The 18,784-nt window shown below is 50.6% G+C and overlaps 1 protein-coding gene across 1 annotated transcript in view; it reads right to left on the reverse strand.

Annotated features, from left to right (window-relative positions):
• Positions 1-8,463: 8,463 nt before the first annotated feature.
• Positions 8,464-18,784, reverse strand: part of CFAP65 (cilia and flagella associated protein 65) — a 29,997-nt gene continuing 19,676 nt past the window's right edge. Inside the window, exons 22-33 of the mRNA XM_030454319.1 lie at positions 18,262-18,372; positions 17,286-17,477; positions 17,032-17,190; positions 15,227-15,370; positions 14,604-14,717; positions 13,910-14,047; positions 13,368-13,433; positions 11,524-11,738; positions 10,999-11,148; positions 10,197-10,481; positions 9,386-9,523; positions 8,464-9,036 (exon numbers count right to left, since the gene is read on the reverse strand). Coding sequence (XP_030310179.1) covers positions 9,000-9,036; positions 9,386-9,523; positions 10,197-10,481; positions 10,999-11,148; positions 11,524-11,738; positions 13,368-13,433; positions 13,910-14,047; positions 14,604-14,717; positions 15,227-15,370; positions 17,032-17,190; positions 17,286-17,477; positions 18,262-18,372 — 1,749 coding nt within the window. The 3' untranslated portion in view covers positions 8,464-8,999. The remainder of the gene's footprint in view (positions 9,037-9,385; positions 9,524-10,196; positions 10,482-10,998; positions 11,149-11,523; positions 11,739-13,367; positions 13,434-13,909; positions 14,048-14,603; positions 14,718-15,226; positions 15,371-17,031; positions 17,191-17,285; positions 17,478-18,261; positions 18,373-18,784) is intronic.

Genomic DNA, 18,784 nt, shown 5'->3' on the forward strand with positions numbered 1-18,784 from the left:
GGGGCACAGAACTGGACACAGTAATCCAGGAGTGGTCTCACAATAGCCGAGGAGAAGAGTCATCTCCCTTACACTACTGGCCATGCTGCTTTAGATTCAGCCCAGGATACAATTGGCTTTCCGGGCTGCAAGAGCACATTGCCGGCTCATGTTGAGCTTTTCACCAACAAACACCCCCAAGTCCTCCTCCTCAAAACTGTTCTCAATCCATTGTCCACCCAACCTCTCTTTGTGTTTGAGATTACCTTGATGCAGATTACCTATGTATGCAAACACGCAGGCATACATATACATACACACCCCGCATGGAACTACTCCTATATGGAAATGCAGACAGGGGCACTCCTGCCTCCCCAGCCCTCCTCCTGCACCCTGACCTCCTCATGCAAATCCTCCCAGTGCAGAGCTGCACCATGCAAATCCCCAGCCCAGGTCCTCACATCCCCAGTGCCATGAAATGGCCATGTAGGGCCTGGGAGCTAAAGGTGGGACAGCACAGCACAGACAGCAGCAACCCCCTCTGCCTTGTCCCCTTGCCAGCCTGGCACAGCCCTCACCAACAGTGCTGGTTCAGGATCAAGGAGATGTGGGTGCTTAAAACCCCTGGCTCTGCCTAGTCTGGGGATCAGCTTACCTTTGGGTGCTCTCCCTGCCAAAGGGCCATTCCACAGCCAATACAGCTCCTAGAGCAATGTGGCTTTCTAGGACTACCCTCAGCTTTGAAGGGTGTCACTGCTTCCCAGTGCCACTGGGTAAGTAGAGCTGGGACAGGGAGATCAGGCTCGGAATATTGTGGGAGAGGAGCAATATCTAGTGTTGTGGTTTTCCCCTTCTTCTGCAGGGACACACATGCCACCATGTGCACAGATCTGTGAAGGGTCCAGCTCCCTGGCTGCTGCCCAGATACCCCAAAAAGCCAAAAAGCCCCCCAAAAAAAGCTTTTCTGGAGCATATAGATACTTACAGGGTGCAATATAGGTCCCACATGGTGCCAGATTGTCCTAGGGCACAAGGCAGCCCAGCAGGGCGTGGAGCCATCAAGAGAAAGCAAGGCTGCTGGGCAGCATCCCCAGAGTCCTACTCTGCCAGATACCATCTCAGCCCACTCTGTCCCTGCAGGGACGCACGTGCAGCAGCCAGAGCAGCACAGGCAGCAGGGTCTGGCTTTGCTCAGCATCATTAATCATGGTCTGTTTGATCCCAGCCTGAGCAGGGGGTTATGCATATCAGGGATGTGTTGTGGTTTCTCAGCTTTTCAACTTTGCCAGGTTTGGTGGCAGGAGACAAAGACCAGAAATATGACCCAAAAGCATCTGTGGCCACTGTGATAGCCAGGCATCATACTGCAGGGTGGCCATTCCCAGGCTGGGATGGACTCTTGGCTGTGGAGAGACTTGTGAAGTTGAGTATCCCTAGAGATACTCTTTGATTTTGGTGCTTTACCACACCACTTTTTGGAAACTTCCTGAGCGTCTGCCTGGGCAAGAAGCCAAGTAGGTGCCTTATCTCCATCCCTTGCAGGGGTACCCCAGGGAAGGAACAGGACTCCCCTGCTCCAGGGCAGGGGCTGCTGAACCTCATCCTGCATATGGATAAAGTGGGGATAAGGGAAAGCATCAGGAATCATCAATGTTCCCTCGGCAATGTTCCCTCAGGCTTCTGCACCTCCAGCCTCTCCTCCCTCCACACTTCAGGCTTCTGCTGCAGAGAAGCTGCAGAAGGTGCTCAGGACCCACCTGTAAATTCAGCATCACTGAGCATGGCAGGGACAGAACTGGCTCCTGCTTGCTCCTGCTAGGGAGGTCCCAGGAGTGACATCCTTAAGGACAGGATAGGAGCATGTTCATGTCTGTCAGAGAAACTGCAGACATGGCCAGGCAGGTGGGTGTGGGGCATTTTGCTCTCCCCAGACAAAATCTTGGGGTGGGAAGAAAGAGAGTCTGTTGCTCTCCCAATTCTCTGCTCTCCCAGATTTTCTGCTGTCTCCATGGTGCTGGGAGAAGCCCCGGGCTAGGAATGTCTGTGCTGGTGAGGGGGGTGAGGAGGGTGGGGTGGGGGGGAGGATGGGGAGGATGGACACACATGACAGGGTTGGGACAGGAGCTCTGGTACCTGCCCCTCTGGCATGCAAGGTGAGGGTGAGAAGCAGGCAACACCTGTCCTGGGCAGTACAATCCAAGGGCAGACAAGTCCTGGAAAGGCCAGGAAGTGCAGTTGCTGGAAGAGAACCTGGTCAGAGGTGTACAGGAAAGGATGCAACATCCCCACATCCTCTGCCCTGCTCCCTCCTGCCTGCATTGTGTCAGTGGCTAAAACTCCCTTGATGCCAGCAGACCGTAAAGACCTACCTGGGTGTTTGACAGAGCTTTTGAGCTCCACCCTGGCCCAGAATTGGGCCAGGGCAGGGCAGCATTGCCAGGGCTCCTGTGCCTGACAGCGCTCTGCAGTAATGCCGAGATGCAAGGGCCAGGCTGCCCTTCCCCACCAGGCAGCTGCAGGCAGCCATCAGCCACACAAACAGGATGCGTGTGCCTAGGGTGTTATATGTACCCCTCATACCATGGGCAGATAAACATGGGTCCTATGTGTCATAGCCCACAAAGTGTCAGAAATGCCATGTGTACCAATGCCACGTGGGCCCCACATCCCAGTCCCGCGGCTTCCGTGCATGCTGCATGCAGATTGCATCATCTGTGAGCACTACCTGTCCATCGCTTGAAGACTGTGCCACACACAGGTCATACATGGCATGCACATGTTTGGGTGAAAATTGCACGTTGTGCATGTCCCTTGTGCACTCCAGAGCTTGGTATGTTTGTCCTGGCACACATGCTGCAAACCAGCTCACATGTCCAGTGTGAGCTGCAAGCAAGCTATGTGGGCTGTAAGTCGCAGGCTCAGGGGACACACTGCAGCAGTCAGCGGGTGGTCTGGTATCGGTGTGCACCGGCCCCAGGCTTGCAGATGGGCTGGACCTGCCTAACGCGAGCCGAACGAACAAAACGTTCAGGTCAGGTCTTGCACGTGGGGCTCGACGCCAGGCAAGTGCAGAGTCACTCCAGGATTGCACAGCGTGGAGGGGTGCTCTGACACGGGCTGCCCCTTCCTTCCCCATCCTTCCTCCCCAGACAGTTTCCTCCAGGCTGGGAGCTGGTGTCTTTGCTGCACCCGCTGCTTCAAAACAGCTCTTCCGGGGGTGAAGTCCGGAAGGTTGGACGCTTGACACCTGCTGCCTGGGAAAGCCAAACAGAGCATGGGCAGGTTAAACTGGCATGGCTGGGTGGGGAGGGAGAGTGGAAAAACAGGGAAGGAGGGTATGAAGGAAGAAAGGAAGAAAGTGAAGAAGGGGAGAGGAACAGAAAGGAATGGAAAATGCAGGTGAGAGTTAAGGGAAGGGGACAGCCAGGATAGTGTCCCCCAAGCCCATCCTCTTCCCTCTGGGGAGTTCGGAGGTGCCACCCGGCTCCCAGTGTTTCTCCCGGGGGAGCCCCCAGCGTGTCGCCCATGCCAGGCACCCTGCTCGCTGCCAGGCAGGCAGGACCCCGGCCCAGGTGTGCCGAGCTGCAGCACCTCACCTGGCTCCGGTGACACGCTGGCAGGTGAGCAGCTTCGCCTTCCCCCGCCGACTCACGAGCAGAAAATGAGGGTGACGCTGGGTGGATGGGGCTTTTATAGCCCTGATAAAAATAGCGCTGGCTGGCCGGTGATCGGGGGGCAGGAGAGATGTGACTGAGCAGAGACAGGCGAGAGGGCTGGGCTGGTGGCGGCGAGCCTTCTCCCCAGCACACCTGTCACGGCTCTGTGTTTGCTCAGAGCAAATATTGACCCAGGGAAGGCAGGCTGGGCAAGGGAGGCGATTAGCCCACCTAGATTAGAGGCAGAGCAGGTCTCTATGCAAACTCTCCAGGACTGCCTTTGTTAATGGGAGCCTGATGGGCTGATAGGAGCCAGGAGCCTGGGTGCTGGGACGGGAGGTGGAGAGGAGGTGGAGGTGGGGGACGGGGGAGGGGGGGGGGGGGAGAGAGAGAGAGAGGAGGAGACATTTATTAACCTGCACTGGAACAACACCAGCTGTCACATTTCCACCCACCTGCCTGGCTCACTTTTGCATCTGGGGATAAGGGAGGAGGGGGTGCCAGGGGGTACCCTATCAAGGTAGCTCTGGGGTGGGGGCTACTTGCTTGCAACACTTTGGGCTGCTGAAAGGTAAGGGAGTGGTAAGGTTCCAGGGCTGGAAAGCAAAGCTACTTCTTATGCTAAGCAGCCTGATACTGAGTGTCTGTGATGGCAAGGACCCCCATGCCCTTACCTTCATGCCCTCACCCATGCTGAAGGCTCCTTGGGCATGCCAGGATGATGCATGCTTTGTTGACAGGAGCCCATAGACCTCTGAGCTGGGCAGCAAAGAAGAGCTCAACAAAACCGCCACTGCCCACTCTCTTTGGGACCGTTTCCAGCACGGCTGCTTGGGCCAAGAGCCAGCTCTCCCAACGCAGCCGCAAGAACAGGATGTGTTTCACTTCATGTCCACGTCTTCCCATGGGGTCACTGCATCCCAGAGTCACACCATTCTCCAGCATCCTGGCTGTGTCACAGCCCAGCAGGGTGACATCTGCAGACACCCCCATGCTGGTTCTGGGGGCAGCTTTCAGAGCCCGTAGGGCCCAGGAGAGATTTATACACTCTCCTGTTGCACCCAGCCATGGTACTGAGCCCTGGCAATCCTCAGCTGATCTCAGATGGAGCCAGCAGGAGCTGGGCTATCTCTCTGGCATCCACAGCTCCCTGGATAACAGAGCATGAAGTGCAGCTGTGGTGGCAGGAGAAGGTCCTTTGTGCAAGTGCAGTGGCATGTTTGTTTGTGTAGATGGGTGTGTTTGTGAGTGGGGAAGGAGGTAATGCTGCCTTAACCCCCACGGCAGACACTTGCAGGTATACTGATCCAAGGTGTGCTTTAGAAACTGCAACACCACTGTCCTTTCCACAGGTGAGGTGTGTGGATTCCCATTTCAAAGTTGCAGGTCCTTATCAGCCACTGTAACCCAGCTCTTCTTCCATGGAGACTTGTCCCTCTCAGAGTCAGGAATTTGAAAGGCAAAGGCAGTCCTCCTTCCTGCTGATGCCTTGGGCTGGGGTCCTGCAGGTTCCCAGCCCAGCAAAACCTGGCATGGGAATGAGCTGGAGTGATGCCAACCTTTGTCACTCTGATCCTCTTTTCCTGTAGTTTCACCAGCAAAGGAATGCAGAACCAGCATTGCTCTAGGTTTTGGTACTAAGAGGAAATGTGATGTTCCATCCTTTTGACTCTATACAGTCCCTGACTCCCTGGCAGGCAGGCAGGCAGTGCTGGGACTGCTCTGCACTCAACAGGGCTGGCCCTGGCAGGAGGAGGCTCAGATGCCTATCGAAGCAGCCAAGGGTTTGTGCTGCCTCACTGTTCCATGAGGATGGACTAACTCACATCAGAGCACCTCTCATCTCCGTCAGGAGCCACCATTATGCCCTGACCTGACCTGAGCATGGACCAGAAAGTCCCCATTCCTAAACAGCAGAGCCTGGTATCTCAGAAATGGGAGTCCAAGGGTGAAGGGTCTCTGCACACCTCTGCTAAGGGTTTTGAGAGGATTGCCCTTATGTTTTTTTCTCTCCAGACTATGTTCTGCCTGGGCAGACGCTGCAGGCTAGTTAAGGCAGAACTTTTCCAGGTTTCTGCCTGCTACTCATTACAGGGTGAGAAGGGGATGATTCCAACCTGAAGACACAAGAAGCAAGGAGCCTAGGGGACTGTCCCCTAGCACTGCCACCTTCCCCCACATGAACACAGAGCCGCACCAAGTGGGTATTTGCAGGGGATTCAAGCTCCTCAGCTGCAATGGGATATACAGCCTTCCAGACACCCGGGCAGGGAAGACCAAGAGCAGCTTTGTTTCCCTTTCCTTTATCTCCCAGACAATGGCACGATTCAGCAGGTGTTAAATGTTTTAATGGGATTCAGGATAGCTTCTGTTGCCCACCTGCCCCAAGGCCATTTCACCCCTCCCTAGGAGCCAGTACTAACAGCCAAGAAGAAAAGGCCTGTTGTGTGTTATATTAACTGCCTGATGACTGAGCATAACCAGCACAAGGAGGAGGGGAGCCCTGTTACCTGTCCAAGCTCACACTCTGCCACCCTCTCGTTGGCTGCATAATTGTAAGCAGCCTGTCCTGGCCGGCCCGGCCACCAGTCCCGGTCCCATGGGATCATCACCCTATTTCACCACCCAAACACCAGTGAGAAGAAGCAGGACACGTATCTACAGTATCTTCATTAGAGAGGTATGAATTAGAAACGTGGCTGGTGTTGGGGCAGGGGCCAAATCCAGCCCTGGAAGCCAGTACAGCAAGCTCAGACTTCCTCCTGCCTGACACACAAGTGTTGTTAGCAAAGATAGGGCTGGTCCCCTCTCCTGGCAGCTGGGCTGTGGGTCTGGCTGTGCTACAGTCCCATGGTTCATTGCCTTGGTGGTGGGTAGCAACAATGCCTCTTGATAAGGCACTCCATCAGCACTGCCCATCTCTGCCCATCCTTCACCTCACCACAGCCCGCAGAGATCCAAGCGTGGGGAGGAACAGCAGGGAAGCACTGAAGCCCCCAAGTGACAGCATGGCTGTAGCTCCCTGTTCTGCAGGGCTCACCCTGAGCAGTGCCTGGGGCGTCTGCTGTCTCCCATTCCTTTTGCCAAAGGGACAGCAGTGTCACTGTCACACATGCCAATGTTTTCCAAAACCAGGGTCAAGGGCTGGTTCCCAGCTTGAGAGGAGGAAACAGGAATTCCCCTAACCTGGGAGAGGGGGTGACCCTGTATATTTTTAACTTAGAATGAGGATAAAGAAGAAAAGTGTGTGAAAGCTTCTAGTTGCTCTGCTTAGTGCATGTAGAGTCGTGACTAACAGGCACCAGAGAAGACCTAGAACAGAGGTGAAACACCACCATCCCACACCCCCAGTGAGATTGCTCCCTCAGATGTGTAGGTAGTAGTTCTGAAGCCTCTTGTTCCCTGACTCACCATTGCTGAAGGCACCGTCTCAGGGCTCTCTCCTACCAGAGAGACACTAATCAGAGAAATGAATTTACCTCTGATGGTGCTCCAACTGACAAGTACAGTATGAGTTCTGTCTCCTTCAGGTTCAGGCTGTGTTCGGCACAGGAGAGTGGGGAGGACAGGAGCTTTAATGACAAAACTCATTCCCTGAGTACATATCTGCACTCAGGCTCCATCCATTAGCTCTTGGGGTTTACACCTAACTAACATAGAGCATTTCCCATGGTGACCCATCTGTCTCAAAAGACAGAGGTGTTAATGGTGATGCAGTCCAGAGAACATCATCAGATCATGTTGTAGGTCTGAGGATGGACAAACTCACCGATCCTGTCTCTGCTGCTCCAGTGCTGGCCCTGCTCTGCTGCAACGGTGAGGACAATGGTGAAGTTCCTGATCCTGCCATTTTAGAAGCCTGTCACAGGACTACAGATCATCTGTAGTGGGAAAACCCTAGGGAGGATCTTGGACTGGGCAGAGTCACCCCAGTGGACAGAACAGCCAGGGCCTACTGTGCCTTGGGATGGGGAGGAAGGAGGTGGTACCCCACCACCTGGTCAGCACTAGCAGAGGCCCAGAGGAAGACATAAAACCTGCTGTGATGTAGGAGTGCTAGGGAGGAAAGAGAGGGTTTGCATTTCTCATGAGAAGGATCCAGGACCCATGTGAAGGCCAAGGCATCCAGAATGAGCTCAGGAGCTAGCAGTGCCTTTGCTCTATCTGACAGCAGGAACAGCTTGGCCCTGGGGCTTAGTAAGAGTTACACATGTCTGGCTCCTGTACAGAGCAGAGCAGAGCACTGGGGTTGTGGTGGGAGAGCTGCAGCACCACTGGACACAGCAAGCATCTGCCCTCTGCCAAATAGCAAAACCTCCCTGCAGATCCTCGTGCATGTCTTTTCTTGGGCTGCAAGGGGAGAAGGTACAGATCTTGGCTGGGCACTGGGAACACAGGACAAGAGGGTTTGGAGGAGGACACTAGCAGCAACCCCATCAGAGCAGGGTGTCTGGGTGAGCTGTGTGTAGCAGAGCCCATAGCAGGGCTGCAAAAGAGGGGAGATACTGCAAACCCAACCCCACTGTTTGGCAGAGCCAGCCTGCAACCTCTGCCAGCCAGCAAGCAGCCAGTTCCGAGCATCAACTGCAACTCCACGCTGGCACCTGGGATTTATCACAACTAATACTGCCACCTCCTGGCTGTGATAAGCCCCGCTCCTTCACGGTGACACCCTCTCGCAGCCTCTTGGACCCCTATTGCCAGGCCAAGGCTCAAAGCATCCCCTTCCCCAAGTGACAGCCCCGCAGTTTGAAAAGGGGAGAGCTTGTCCAGAGCTCTCAAATCCAGACGCATCGATTACATGTGTTAAACGCCGGTGCCTGTGTAACCAGAGGCCAAGCTGCTTTTATTGGGCTGCAAAGTGTGCTTGATGGTGTGACAGCTGCACTCTCAGGCTGGCTTGCTGTATGTGGGACCTGCAGCAGCCACTGGAGCAAGAAAGGGAGAAGGATTTAGTACCTGTGTCTTATTGATGTGTGCAGGGGCTCAGCACCACAATGCCCATCTGTCAGTCCTTTCTCAGCTACAGTTTAAAGGAGATTCCACTCCCAGATGGTACAGACTGGAGACAGTGAGAACAATCACAGAGGTTGTCCACGTGCTCCCAGTAGCACAGAGGTTCTTTTCCAGTGGTGTGGCCAGCCACAGGGAGAAGAGATCTCATGAACTCTGCTGTGGAGTTGCCAGAGGATTCAGATTGGAGCTGAGGATATAATCAGGACATATCTCCTCAGAGGCAGCCAGCAAGCTGAACACGGGTCATGGTGTGGGAAGACTGGAGTTGCTCTGGATGTCATAGGGACAGGATGGAGAGTGGAAACAGTTGACGTTCTTAGAGAGCTCAAGCAGCACAGTGGCCAGCAGTTATGATCTTGAGGGTGTGGGTGCTGGATTGGTGATTCTGAAGAAGAAGAGATTGCTTTTGGGGTGGGGAAACTGCTGCTTCCCCCCAGCTATTAACATCTCCCTGAGGGATCACATGGAACACCCATCATCCATCTAGGCAAGACTCCTGTAGCTCTGGAGATGACATCTCCATCCAAAAACCATCTTCCATCTCTCTCAATCCCACCTCCCTCCCACAAGAAGGGGCAGAAGCTTTGGGAGTGGATTCCCCCTTTTGCACAGGCAGCTCTGGCACTGGTAGGCAGTGACTCAGGTAATCCATATCTAGAAGATGGGCTGTGCTTTAACTTGACATATCAAGGACAGGTCCTGCCCCTCACCACAGCACAGATACACTCTGCTACCTTTGGGAATGGCGGCGGGGTAGAGGAATGACCCTGGCCCGAGCTGTCAGTACCACTGTCCCGGAGCTGGCTTCCATCAGGATATTCTGCAGTATGTTTTCCAGCACCTCCTCCACAAGGTTCCCAAAGGCTGGCTGCCTGGAGCGGCAAAAGTATAGGCAGAGAACAGGAAGTAGATAATGTGTACTGCCTGCTGTCTATTCCCAGGAAACATCAAGCACAGCAGGGGAGCACACACTGTTCCTGACACACTGAGGCAAATAAACCAGACTTGAGCAATGTGGCGCTGACCCATCTCTCAGAACTGCCACCAGCTGGCATCAGACCTTAACCTTGGACAGAGTGTGACTGGGTGACTGTGGTCATACTGGTTTCTTCCTCCAACCTATGCTGCAGTTACTATCTGTGAATATGTCTGTGGCCTGCAGCAGTGTGCAAGGGTAATAGACACAGCAAAAGCAAGGTGATGAAATACTGCAGTGAAAATAAAAGGTAAGGTAAGCCCACACTGTTGTCTGCCTAATACAGCTCGGATTGCTGAAGTGTAAAGCTGACTTCACTCACTGCCAGCATCCTGGCATTGCCCATGGCTCAAGCCCAAAATGCAGCAAACCTGCACTCTTCACAAACTACACTTGGGTGAGGGGGAGTAGGTGGGCTAGCAGCAACTCCCACCCAGATCCTACTTAGCATTCCAGCAGAAATGCTGCAGGGATGAAGGAGAAATGGGTTTCTGGTCAGGCAGTGTGCTGCCATGGCTCTCCTGCCTGTGCAGCTCTTGCCTTTTTTTTATGTGTGAGTTCTTTCTTACCTCCTGAGCATCTGCTTAGTCTCCCTCAACTGCTCATAGTGAGAAAAATCCCAGAACTCTGGCAAATTATTGTCGGGAGAGGTTTCCTGCTTCATTTCTTTTCTCTCTCTATCCTTCTCAGAGTAAAGATCTGGCAAAGCAGACACCCTGGAGGGGATCGTGGAGCACTGTCTCCTGTCCTGGAGCTCTGGTGACTCTGCACACTGGAACTGGGAAAAATATGGAGTGGGCTCATCCAGGCACCTTTTTACTGCTTCATGGAAGTGGGTATCCTCTAGGACGTCACTGAGAGGAGGAAAATAAGAGATGAAAATAAGAAATCAGGTATCTGTATGACCCCAGAGGATCATTGCAAATCAGAAGAAAACCCTGACTGATGTCAATGTTTAATCTGCCCATTCTAGTTTTCAGCACCCAAGGGAGGCAGAAAGATGGCTTGAGCTAAGGAAACTACCTTTGCATGTACACTCCTTATGTACATTTCTGCAGCTGACGGAGAAAATAGGCAAATCTTAGTGCAGCCTGTTCCCAAGATCATGGCAGGCAGAGTGCTCTGGTTCCTGGGCAGTGACACTGTTCTCTATGCAGAGATGGGCCCAGCCCCTTGCTAGGGAGCAAGAACCCTGCCTTTGGCTGTCACATAAGGACTCCAGAGCTTGTAGTGTCCAGGGCAGGCTGGATCACTTGCTGTGGTGCAGAAGGAGTGCACAGACTCCTGACATTAGTAGTGGGCTGGCCATGCTGCACTCAGTCCCCTGCAGGACAGGGGCTGCAAACTGGGTGAGGGTGAAGTGACACAAACCTTATGACACCTCTGAGTACGTCAGTCACTATCTGCAACTCCCATTTGGAAGCAGCAGCCAGAGACAGCAGATTGGGGTCCTTGTCCATCCTGTCTCTCTCCCTGCTCCAAGCCGCAAACTTGCTTTCTGAGGGCAGGTTGGTGAAAGGGCTGGGAAAGAAGGAGTTGTCCTGTCAGTGGCAGCACTACTGAATGGAGCTACCAAAGACCTGCACTCTATGGCTGAGCAGCAGCATTGCTGACAAGGGGTGCAGAGAACCAGGGAAGGAGTGGGAGCTGCTGCATTTGAGACAGCAGCAGAGACATTGGCATAAGAGAGGACCACTGAGCTCTTGACAGTATCTCTTTTTTGAGGGAGGGAGAGAAATAGGTCATGTCAGATAATTCCAGGGAAAGCAAAGCACTTCTAGCCTAATACTGAGGCACTGAAGAGAAGCAGAGCAGAGCTCCAAGTTCAGTGCATATCACAGCACGGGCAGCCCTGGCTCAGATGAAGATGCTAATCCAAAAAGCTGGACCTCTTACCGAGACGGGAAGTATTTGGGGAACTCCAAAGGGAAGCTGGTGAAGAAGTCCTCAATACAGTAGGACCTGCCTGTCATACCAAGGTGTAAGAGAATGGGCTTCGGAGGCTCTGGTTTGACCCACACCCAGGTGGCTGCTTTGTCCAACAGCATCCTCCTCTGCAAATGTCCAGCCGGCAGATTTGGCTCAGCATGGTTTTTAATAGGGGGTAATGTCTGTTGGAGAGAAAGAAATGGCATGTACTTAGTTGCTCCTTTGGGCACAGGTAGGCTGGTACAGGTGTGAGCATAGGCATGAGACCTGGAAAGCCCAGCAGCCAGGTCCATGAGATCCTGGGCAGGAGACAGCCTCAAAATGATCTTGGCACTGAAATACCACTATTTGGCACAAGCATCCATGCTAGAAATCAGGTCTGCTCCCTCCTCACTGACTCATGCATCAGCCATTAGTGTCAGCAGGGCTTCAGGGTCTCCCCAGGGCACTCAGGGCTATTGTACTCTTATCCATCCCTGTGGAACTCTGGGAGATCATCTCTGCTCTTCTAAGCACACCAGAAATGCTGTAGAAGAGATGATAGGTATGCATGTGGAAATCGTCCCCTGAGCCCAGATGGAAACCAGGAACTAACACCGATCACACTTCATGAGCCAGTTTGGGATTGCATTACCAGCAGTCAATCTGGGGGAAGTTTGTTAGGGCAGTAGTTCAGCAGCCTCAGCCAGAAGGACACCACTCAACTCTGGAGAAGCCCTCAGGCATCAGGGGATTTCAGTAACCTTTGAGATATAGATGTCCAGCCTCTGGGAATGAGGCCAGCAGCCTTCACCACTCCTGACACAGACACAGTGGGTGACTGCAGGCTCCAGACTGTCTCTAGGAGCTAAAAACTTAGAGAAATAGATGAAGCTGTTTTAACATTTCCCCAACCATCCTTATGTTCATTCCAGTGAATGCCTCCATCTGCACAACTGATCACATCCAACAGCACTGGGGAGAATGTCTAAGCTAGAGGTGCCCTGACAGTTGCTGGGACAGTTCAGGGCATGCAGAGGCACTCTGCAGGGTTCCAGAAGCACTGCTACAGCCTCAGTACACTGACAGTCTCAAGATAAGCTGTGTCTCCTGGCCAAGTCAATCTGCTCAGGCTCAGTATCAAGTCAGCTCTCCTTGACCCTTCCAGAGCTTGGGTTAGCTCATTCTACACAAACCCTGTCATCCCCACAGCATGTCCTGCTGATGGCTGTAGACACACTATGGCCCCGTCTTTGGGCCCAGCCAGTTTTGCAGAGCATTCACTGGGACATTGTCTTCACCTTGCCACCACTGCTGTAAAAATCTGTCTTTTCCAGCAGTGCAGCCCTGAGGGGAAACAGAGGTAAACCTGGCAAATTGAGCTTTAAATGCACTTAAATAAAGGCAGTTGCTTGCAGCTTCTCATGAGGCAGAGAGCAAAGCTCTTGTAGTGGTGAGAACAAAGTCTGCACCATGTCACACATGAGTCTTGCACCTTTCCATCATGGCACACATTCTGTTGTGGCCCCAGTGTGAACCAGTCCAGGTACCAACTGCCCTACCCATGTGCATCTTTTCCTCCTTTTCTCCAGTCATGGGTGCACGTTTGGTTTAATTTCACTTGCTGTTCACCTCGGCTGGAAAGTTACTGCCCACAGGACACAGCCAGAAAGTCTGATTCTTCTGGCTCCTCCAGTCTGTCTCCCAAAGCCTTGAAGCTACAAATCCTTCTGTACTCTCTGCCCAGACTCCCACGCTGTGATATCCAGCATCTGTCTCTTTTCTAAAGCAGTCAGTTTGATTCTACTATGGGTGAGACAGGCCTGACTTACCTTGTATTTCCTGATCACAGCTGAGGATTCAGGAAGATTTTCTGTCTCAGCAGAATCTGATGACCTCTGTAAAGAAAAATAAAAAATAAAAAAAGAGAGAAAGAGAAACTGTCATGTAGGAAAGATATGGAGCAGAACAAGATTCCAGTATTTTGTTTTACTTTGTCCCAGCTTAGAGTCAATGATTTCATTCTCCGATTCTTCACTCAGTCCACATTCTCCCCGATAGTTACACATTTCTCTCCAGTGTTCATTCATGGTTAAAAACCCAACCATCAGTTTCCAAAGCCACTGGCTTTGTTCTTCCGAAAGCTTCTCATGCACTTCCAAGTTTCAGATGATCAGTAGCGATTTCAGAGTTTGTAAGGTGATTCTTGGATAGCAACCAAGATCTCATTTTCCATTGTCCACAGATGAGATCTTGAGCAGATCAGAGCCTCGTGCCCTCTTATCAACTTGCCTAGATTTTCTTAAAGAACATTTCTTGTTGACATTGGCTGCTGTTCTGAGCTAAGATGATGTAAAGGTCTGGCAGCACTTACTCCCACGGGTGACTTTAGTTTCTTCTTAGTTCCAAGGTCCTTCTCTGTGATGGTGAATTCCACAGCCTGCCGTTCCTTCTCCTTTTCCCACTCCTGCAGCTCCCTCTCATACTGATCCAGGGACTCCTGGATATATACCTAGGAAGCAAACAATGAGTGAAGGGAGTAGGGCTAGGAAGAAGCTGCAAATAACACAGTCTCTGGCTCAAGTCCATGACTGTCACCAATTCCTCTCTTCTAGGAGCTCCCAAGCAGAACCCCACTCCCTTTCCATGTCTTCCAGTGGCAGGGATGCAGACAACACCTGGAAAGTGTCCAGAGGGACATAACTGCAAGTCTGCGCCCCACTAATATTAAAGAAGCAAGCCTTGCTTTTTACAGGTATTTAAGTCTCTGAATCCACGGAAAGCCACTACCATTCAAGCTGTGACTTCCAGTAGCTAGGTACAACTCACAAAGCCACAGTTGCACAATTGCACCTCATCTAGGGAGCCATACAGACATAGAGACACTTAAAGCATCAGGAGAGATGGAAGGTCAGTATCCTCAGGAATGAGAAGTGCTACTCAGCATTACAGAGCAAAGGATTCCTTCAGCTGTAAGCAGCAGGCAGCTGACTTCTGGGGCCAACCATTTGGAAACTGCAGTGACATGCCCAGGTGACAGTAATATACAGGTACCTCTAGGGTCTCACCTCACACATCAGATCTGTGCTCCAGACAGAAGCACTCAAAGGCTGCAGCGTGATGAAGCAGGGGATGCTCTCTCCAGGCTGCACAACTCCTGACTCGGGAGCAATCTGCAATACCTGGGGAAAAAACACCAAGCAAGCCACAGAGGTGCTGCTTCATTGTCCTTGGACCTTTCTATGTGCTTTTAATTTGCAGGAAACACAAAATTATTGGAATTCTCTCCCCTTCCCTTCTCAGAGGTATGTGGTATGAGGAACATGCATTCGAACAACCATGGACTTTCCGAGCAGACAAGGTCCTGAGGTTCATTATCACATCCTGCAGTTCCAGGTTCATGTACCCTCACTGAAGTCTTCAGATTCCCCTCCTGAATTCCTATTCCTATATCTTATGCCCCCTATCCTAACCCTTGCCTTCACTTTCCTCTGCCCTTACCTTTCATCAGCTACTGAAAAAGCCAATTTCCTAGGATCATTTCTGCATGTCTGATTTAAGGGTTGGACTTGATGATCTCTGAGGTCCCTTCCAACCCAGCCAATTCTATGATTGTAAATGGAGTTGTAAGGGTTTTGAATGGTACAACGGAGACAGGAAAGAAGGCTGTAAAGGAAAGAGGAAGACTCACCCTCTTGTCTTTACAAGTGCTCATCCACCAGGCAAATCTAATAGTGTTGCTCTTCAAGATATTGCTGAGGAAGACAAGTCGCCTGGCTTCAGAGCAGTTTGGCATATTTCCAAAGCAAATCCTGCGGTGTGACAAGGTGGCTGCCTGCAGGAAGCAAGGTGAAACCATGCGGAAAAGTAGGGAAGGAAGATGGGATGTGACCATTGGGAAAGGGCTGTCACACAGTCTTCTTTAAGTTACCCAGCAACTCATAGATAATATTTGTCATTTGCCTTTACTGTAGCAACTTAAGGGTATGTTAAGAGTTCTCTCATTTTTGCTCTTGTTGCAATGACTTTTTACAGCAAGACGACAGTTCTGTCGCAGTGGGATTGAATGAGCAATGAATAGAATATAAGACTGGTGCTGGGGCAGGATAGGATCTCAGGAGCACAGAGTACCAGTAGCACCCAGATCCCCTCTGCATCACCTGCAGGACAGGACTTTTCCCACCTCAGATGTGAAACACAAGGTGTGTGCTAATGCAAAATCCTCATCAACCTGAACGTGAGTTTTGGTTCACCACTAGTCTGTCCCATTCTCCAGGCAAAGTGCAAACTCTAATTAATTACACTGACCACTAGAGAAGCTAATGACTCTGTGTTACAAACAACGGAGCCTTGTGGAATAGCATCAGTGTTGGCAACTTGAAACAGGTTTTTAATCATCTGCTCTCTGTTGTACCCAGGAATGCAGTAGCCCTGCTGGAAGCAAAAAAGCCTATGTATCTGTGTCTGGGCTCCAAGGTAGGCATACTAATGTCAGACAGGATGAATCCTTTACCTGGCTGGAGTGTGCATCTGTTGATGCTGTTTAATTCTGATTCACTACAGTAGGGTCTCTGGATGAGTTTAACAACAGACAGGCCAGGCTGGAAGGCCAGTTGTAGCCAGGTCAAACAAGTTCCTGGAGCCATCAACAGGTCAAACAAGTACATTCCTCAGGATGTGCCTGAATTAGTGATCATCCTGCAGTTTGTGTTCAGGTTATGAATCACCTGAATTTGTCTGTGAAATGGTGTCAACCAAGTCTTGACAGAGATCTTAGAGCAGCCTTCCAGTACCTGAAAGGACTACAGAAAAGCAGGGGAGGGGGTGGGGGTGGGAAATTGAGGGGATTTTTACAAAGGCATGTAGCAATAGGACAAGGGGGGAATGGTTTTAAACTTGGTAGATTTAGATTAGGAAAAATTTCTTCCCTGTGAGGGTGGTGGCACACTGGCAAAGGTTGCTCAGATAAGCTGTGGCAGCCATCTCCCTGGAAGTGTTCAAGACCAGGTTGGATGCAGCTTGAAACAACTTGGTCTAGTGGAAGGTGTCCCTGCCCATGGAAAAGGAATTGGAACAAGATGATTCTTAAGGTCCCTTCCAATCCAAACCAGACTATGATTCTATACCAGGAGTATAACACTCTTTTTGTCAGTGCATTACCAAAGGAAAAGGTGTTGCAGCTGCAAATGAGAAAGGTATCATCTCTAATGGGGAGTAACTTTCAATAGAAAATTTCGAGTGTGAACAAACTCCAAAGTTTTTTTATTCTAACAGCAGTCAAAACCAAGTTGGAAGGAAGGCACCTCTCTTAGAACAACTGTTTTTACCACTTAGGCTCTAAATGACCAGCTTGGAAGGGAAAGATCTTGCTCTATATCATGGCAAACAAACTTCTGCAACACAGGCTACTGCTAGATGGAGCCACTCACATAATTCAGTCTCTGAAACATATTTCTGGAGTGATGATATTGCTCATATGAGTGTACCTGGACTTACCTGCCCAGGAACAGTTAGCTTGGTAGAACCTGGACAGACTGAAGGAGACAAAGCTTCATTGGATGTGGCAGTCTCTCCTACAGTATTCGGATCATAGCCGGCTCCCTGGAAGGTGATCAGAGCTGATTCACCCTCCAGGATGTAGATTGGAACATCAGCCTGCCTTGGACAAGATCAGCCATTGGTAAGTAAAGAATTTTACACACACAACAACAGAAAGAAACAGTTTCTGGCAGTCTTTAGAAGAGTCTTACCGAGTACGTTCTAGCTTCCAGTGGTGAGAAGACCCACTCAATGAGGCCTGTTTTGCCAGCGGGGATTTCTCCTCTGGGAGTTAAGCAGACAAACACAGAATGCTGAAAATTCTCCTCCTGGATCCTCATGATGTTGTCCTGCTGAACCTCAAACTTCACAGGCACAGAGCCTCCATTGTAGAGTTCATAAATCTGAAGTGAGTCAGAGAAAGCAGTGCTTATTATACCATGCACAAGTTAAACTAGTTAACATTTCCCCAGAGGACTCTGATAAGCATTAATAATTAATTAGTCAGCTTGTCTCCTAAGAATAAGGAGACCTCATAGTGTCAGGATTTATCACTGAGGCTCAGATAGGAGTCTGTGCTGAAGTTTTATCACTGCACATATACATTGATAACTGCAGTGCCTCACCAAGTGGTGCTCTGCAAATTCAGTCTAGGAGAAAATTAATACAAATTAGCTAAAGGGATCACTGTAAAGAGGATTACTTGAAATGCAAAAGCACTCGTAATAAAGTGGTCTTAATGCAATTCAGACTTATTCCTTTCCTGAGTAAATTAGGCAGAACAGAATCAAAGCTGTCTTTTCGCTGAATAAGTGTTTAAGGAAGTTTAATTAATTTACTAAAAAATTAATTAGGATTTATTTCCATAGTGCCTGGAGCAGTTAGACAAGTTTTCACTCAGATCCTATTCAAGAAAATAAGGGAACAGCCCAGCACACCTCATAAGCATTCTGCCTAAAATCAAAGCCAAATCTTATCAAACTGGAGATGGTGAGAGGTATTTTCCTTGCTGCCATCCCAGCAGCCATTTCTAGGCTCCACCTAGTACTTGTCTTAAAATTCTGCTGTGATGCTTTCCTATGGAGGCCATTCTGTTTCCTGGGAAATGCTTCAGCCACTGTAAGTCCTTGGGACACAGTAGCACCAGCACCTTCCATTCACTCTTGGGTTTGGCCCCAAGATGCTCACCTGTGTGGGAGGATGGGAGGTCCCAATGGCAATGGGTGTGAAGAGGTGCTTAGTGGATGCAAAATGAACGTACCGCTGGTTCTGTTCTACCGTCACGCTGCTGAAGTTCAGCTACAATGGAAAGAAACACTGTCACTTTCTCACAGGGTCTTCATCACATCACTAACAACTGCACAAAAACTGAAGGATTTTGCAAGTTGAGAGCAACAGAGTTACAGGTTTAAGCTGGAAATATCAGGAGAGTGTGTCCTAAAAAAAGGCAAGGAAATGTAGAGCCAACTCAACTGTTGGCTCTACTCTGAAAGTTTTGCATCATGTTTCTGCCTGCTATGTCAGGCACCAGCTTAAGTGCTTCTCTTTGCAAGTATATGGATGAAATCCTCCATGAATGGAAATGTCTGGACTGTGCAGCTGTGACAGCCAAATCCTTTGGAAAGACAGTATTTTAATATATTTAGTAATTTAAGTAATGGCCTCCTCTTGAAAAGGGCTATCTGAATGTCCTCAACCTGCAAGATGTCCT

Source organism: Calypte anna, chromosome 7 (genome assembly GCF_003957555.1).
Source record: "Calypte anna isolate BGI_N300 chromosome 7, bCalAnn1_v1.p, whole genome shotgun sequence".
Taxonomy (NCBI): domain Eukaryota; kingdom Metazoa; phylum Chordata; class Aves; order Apodiformes; family Trochilidae; genus Calypte; species Calypte anna.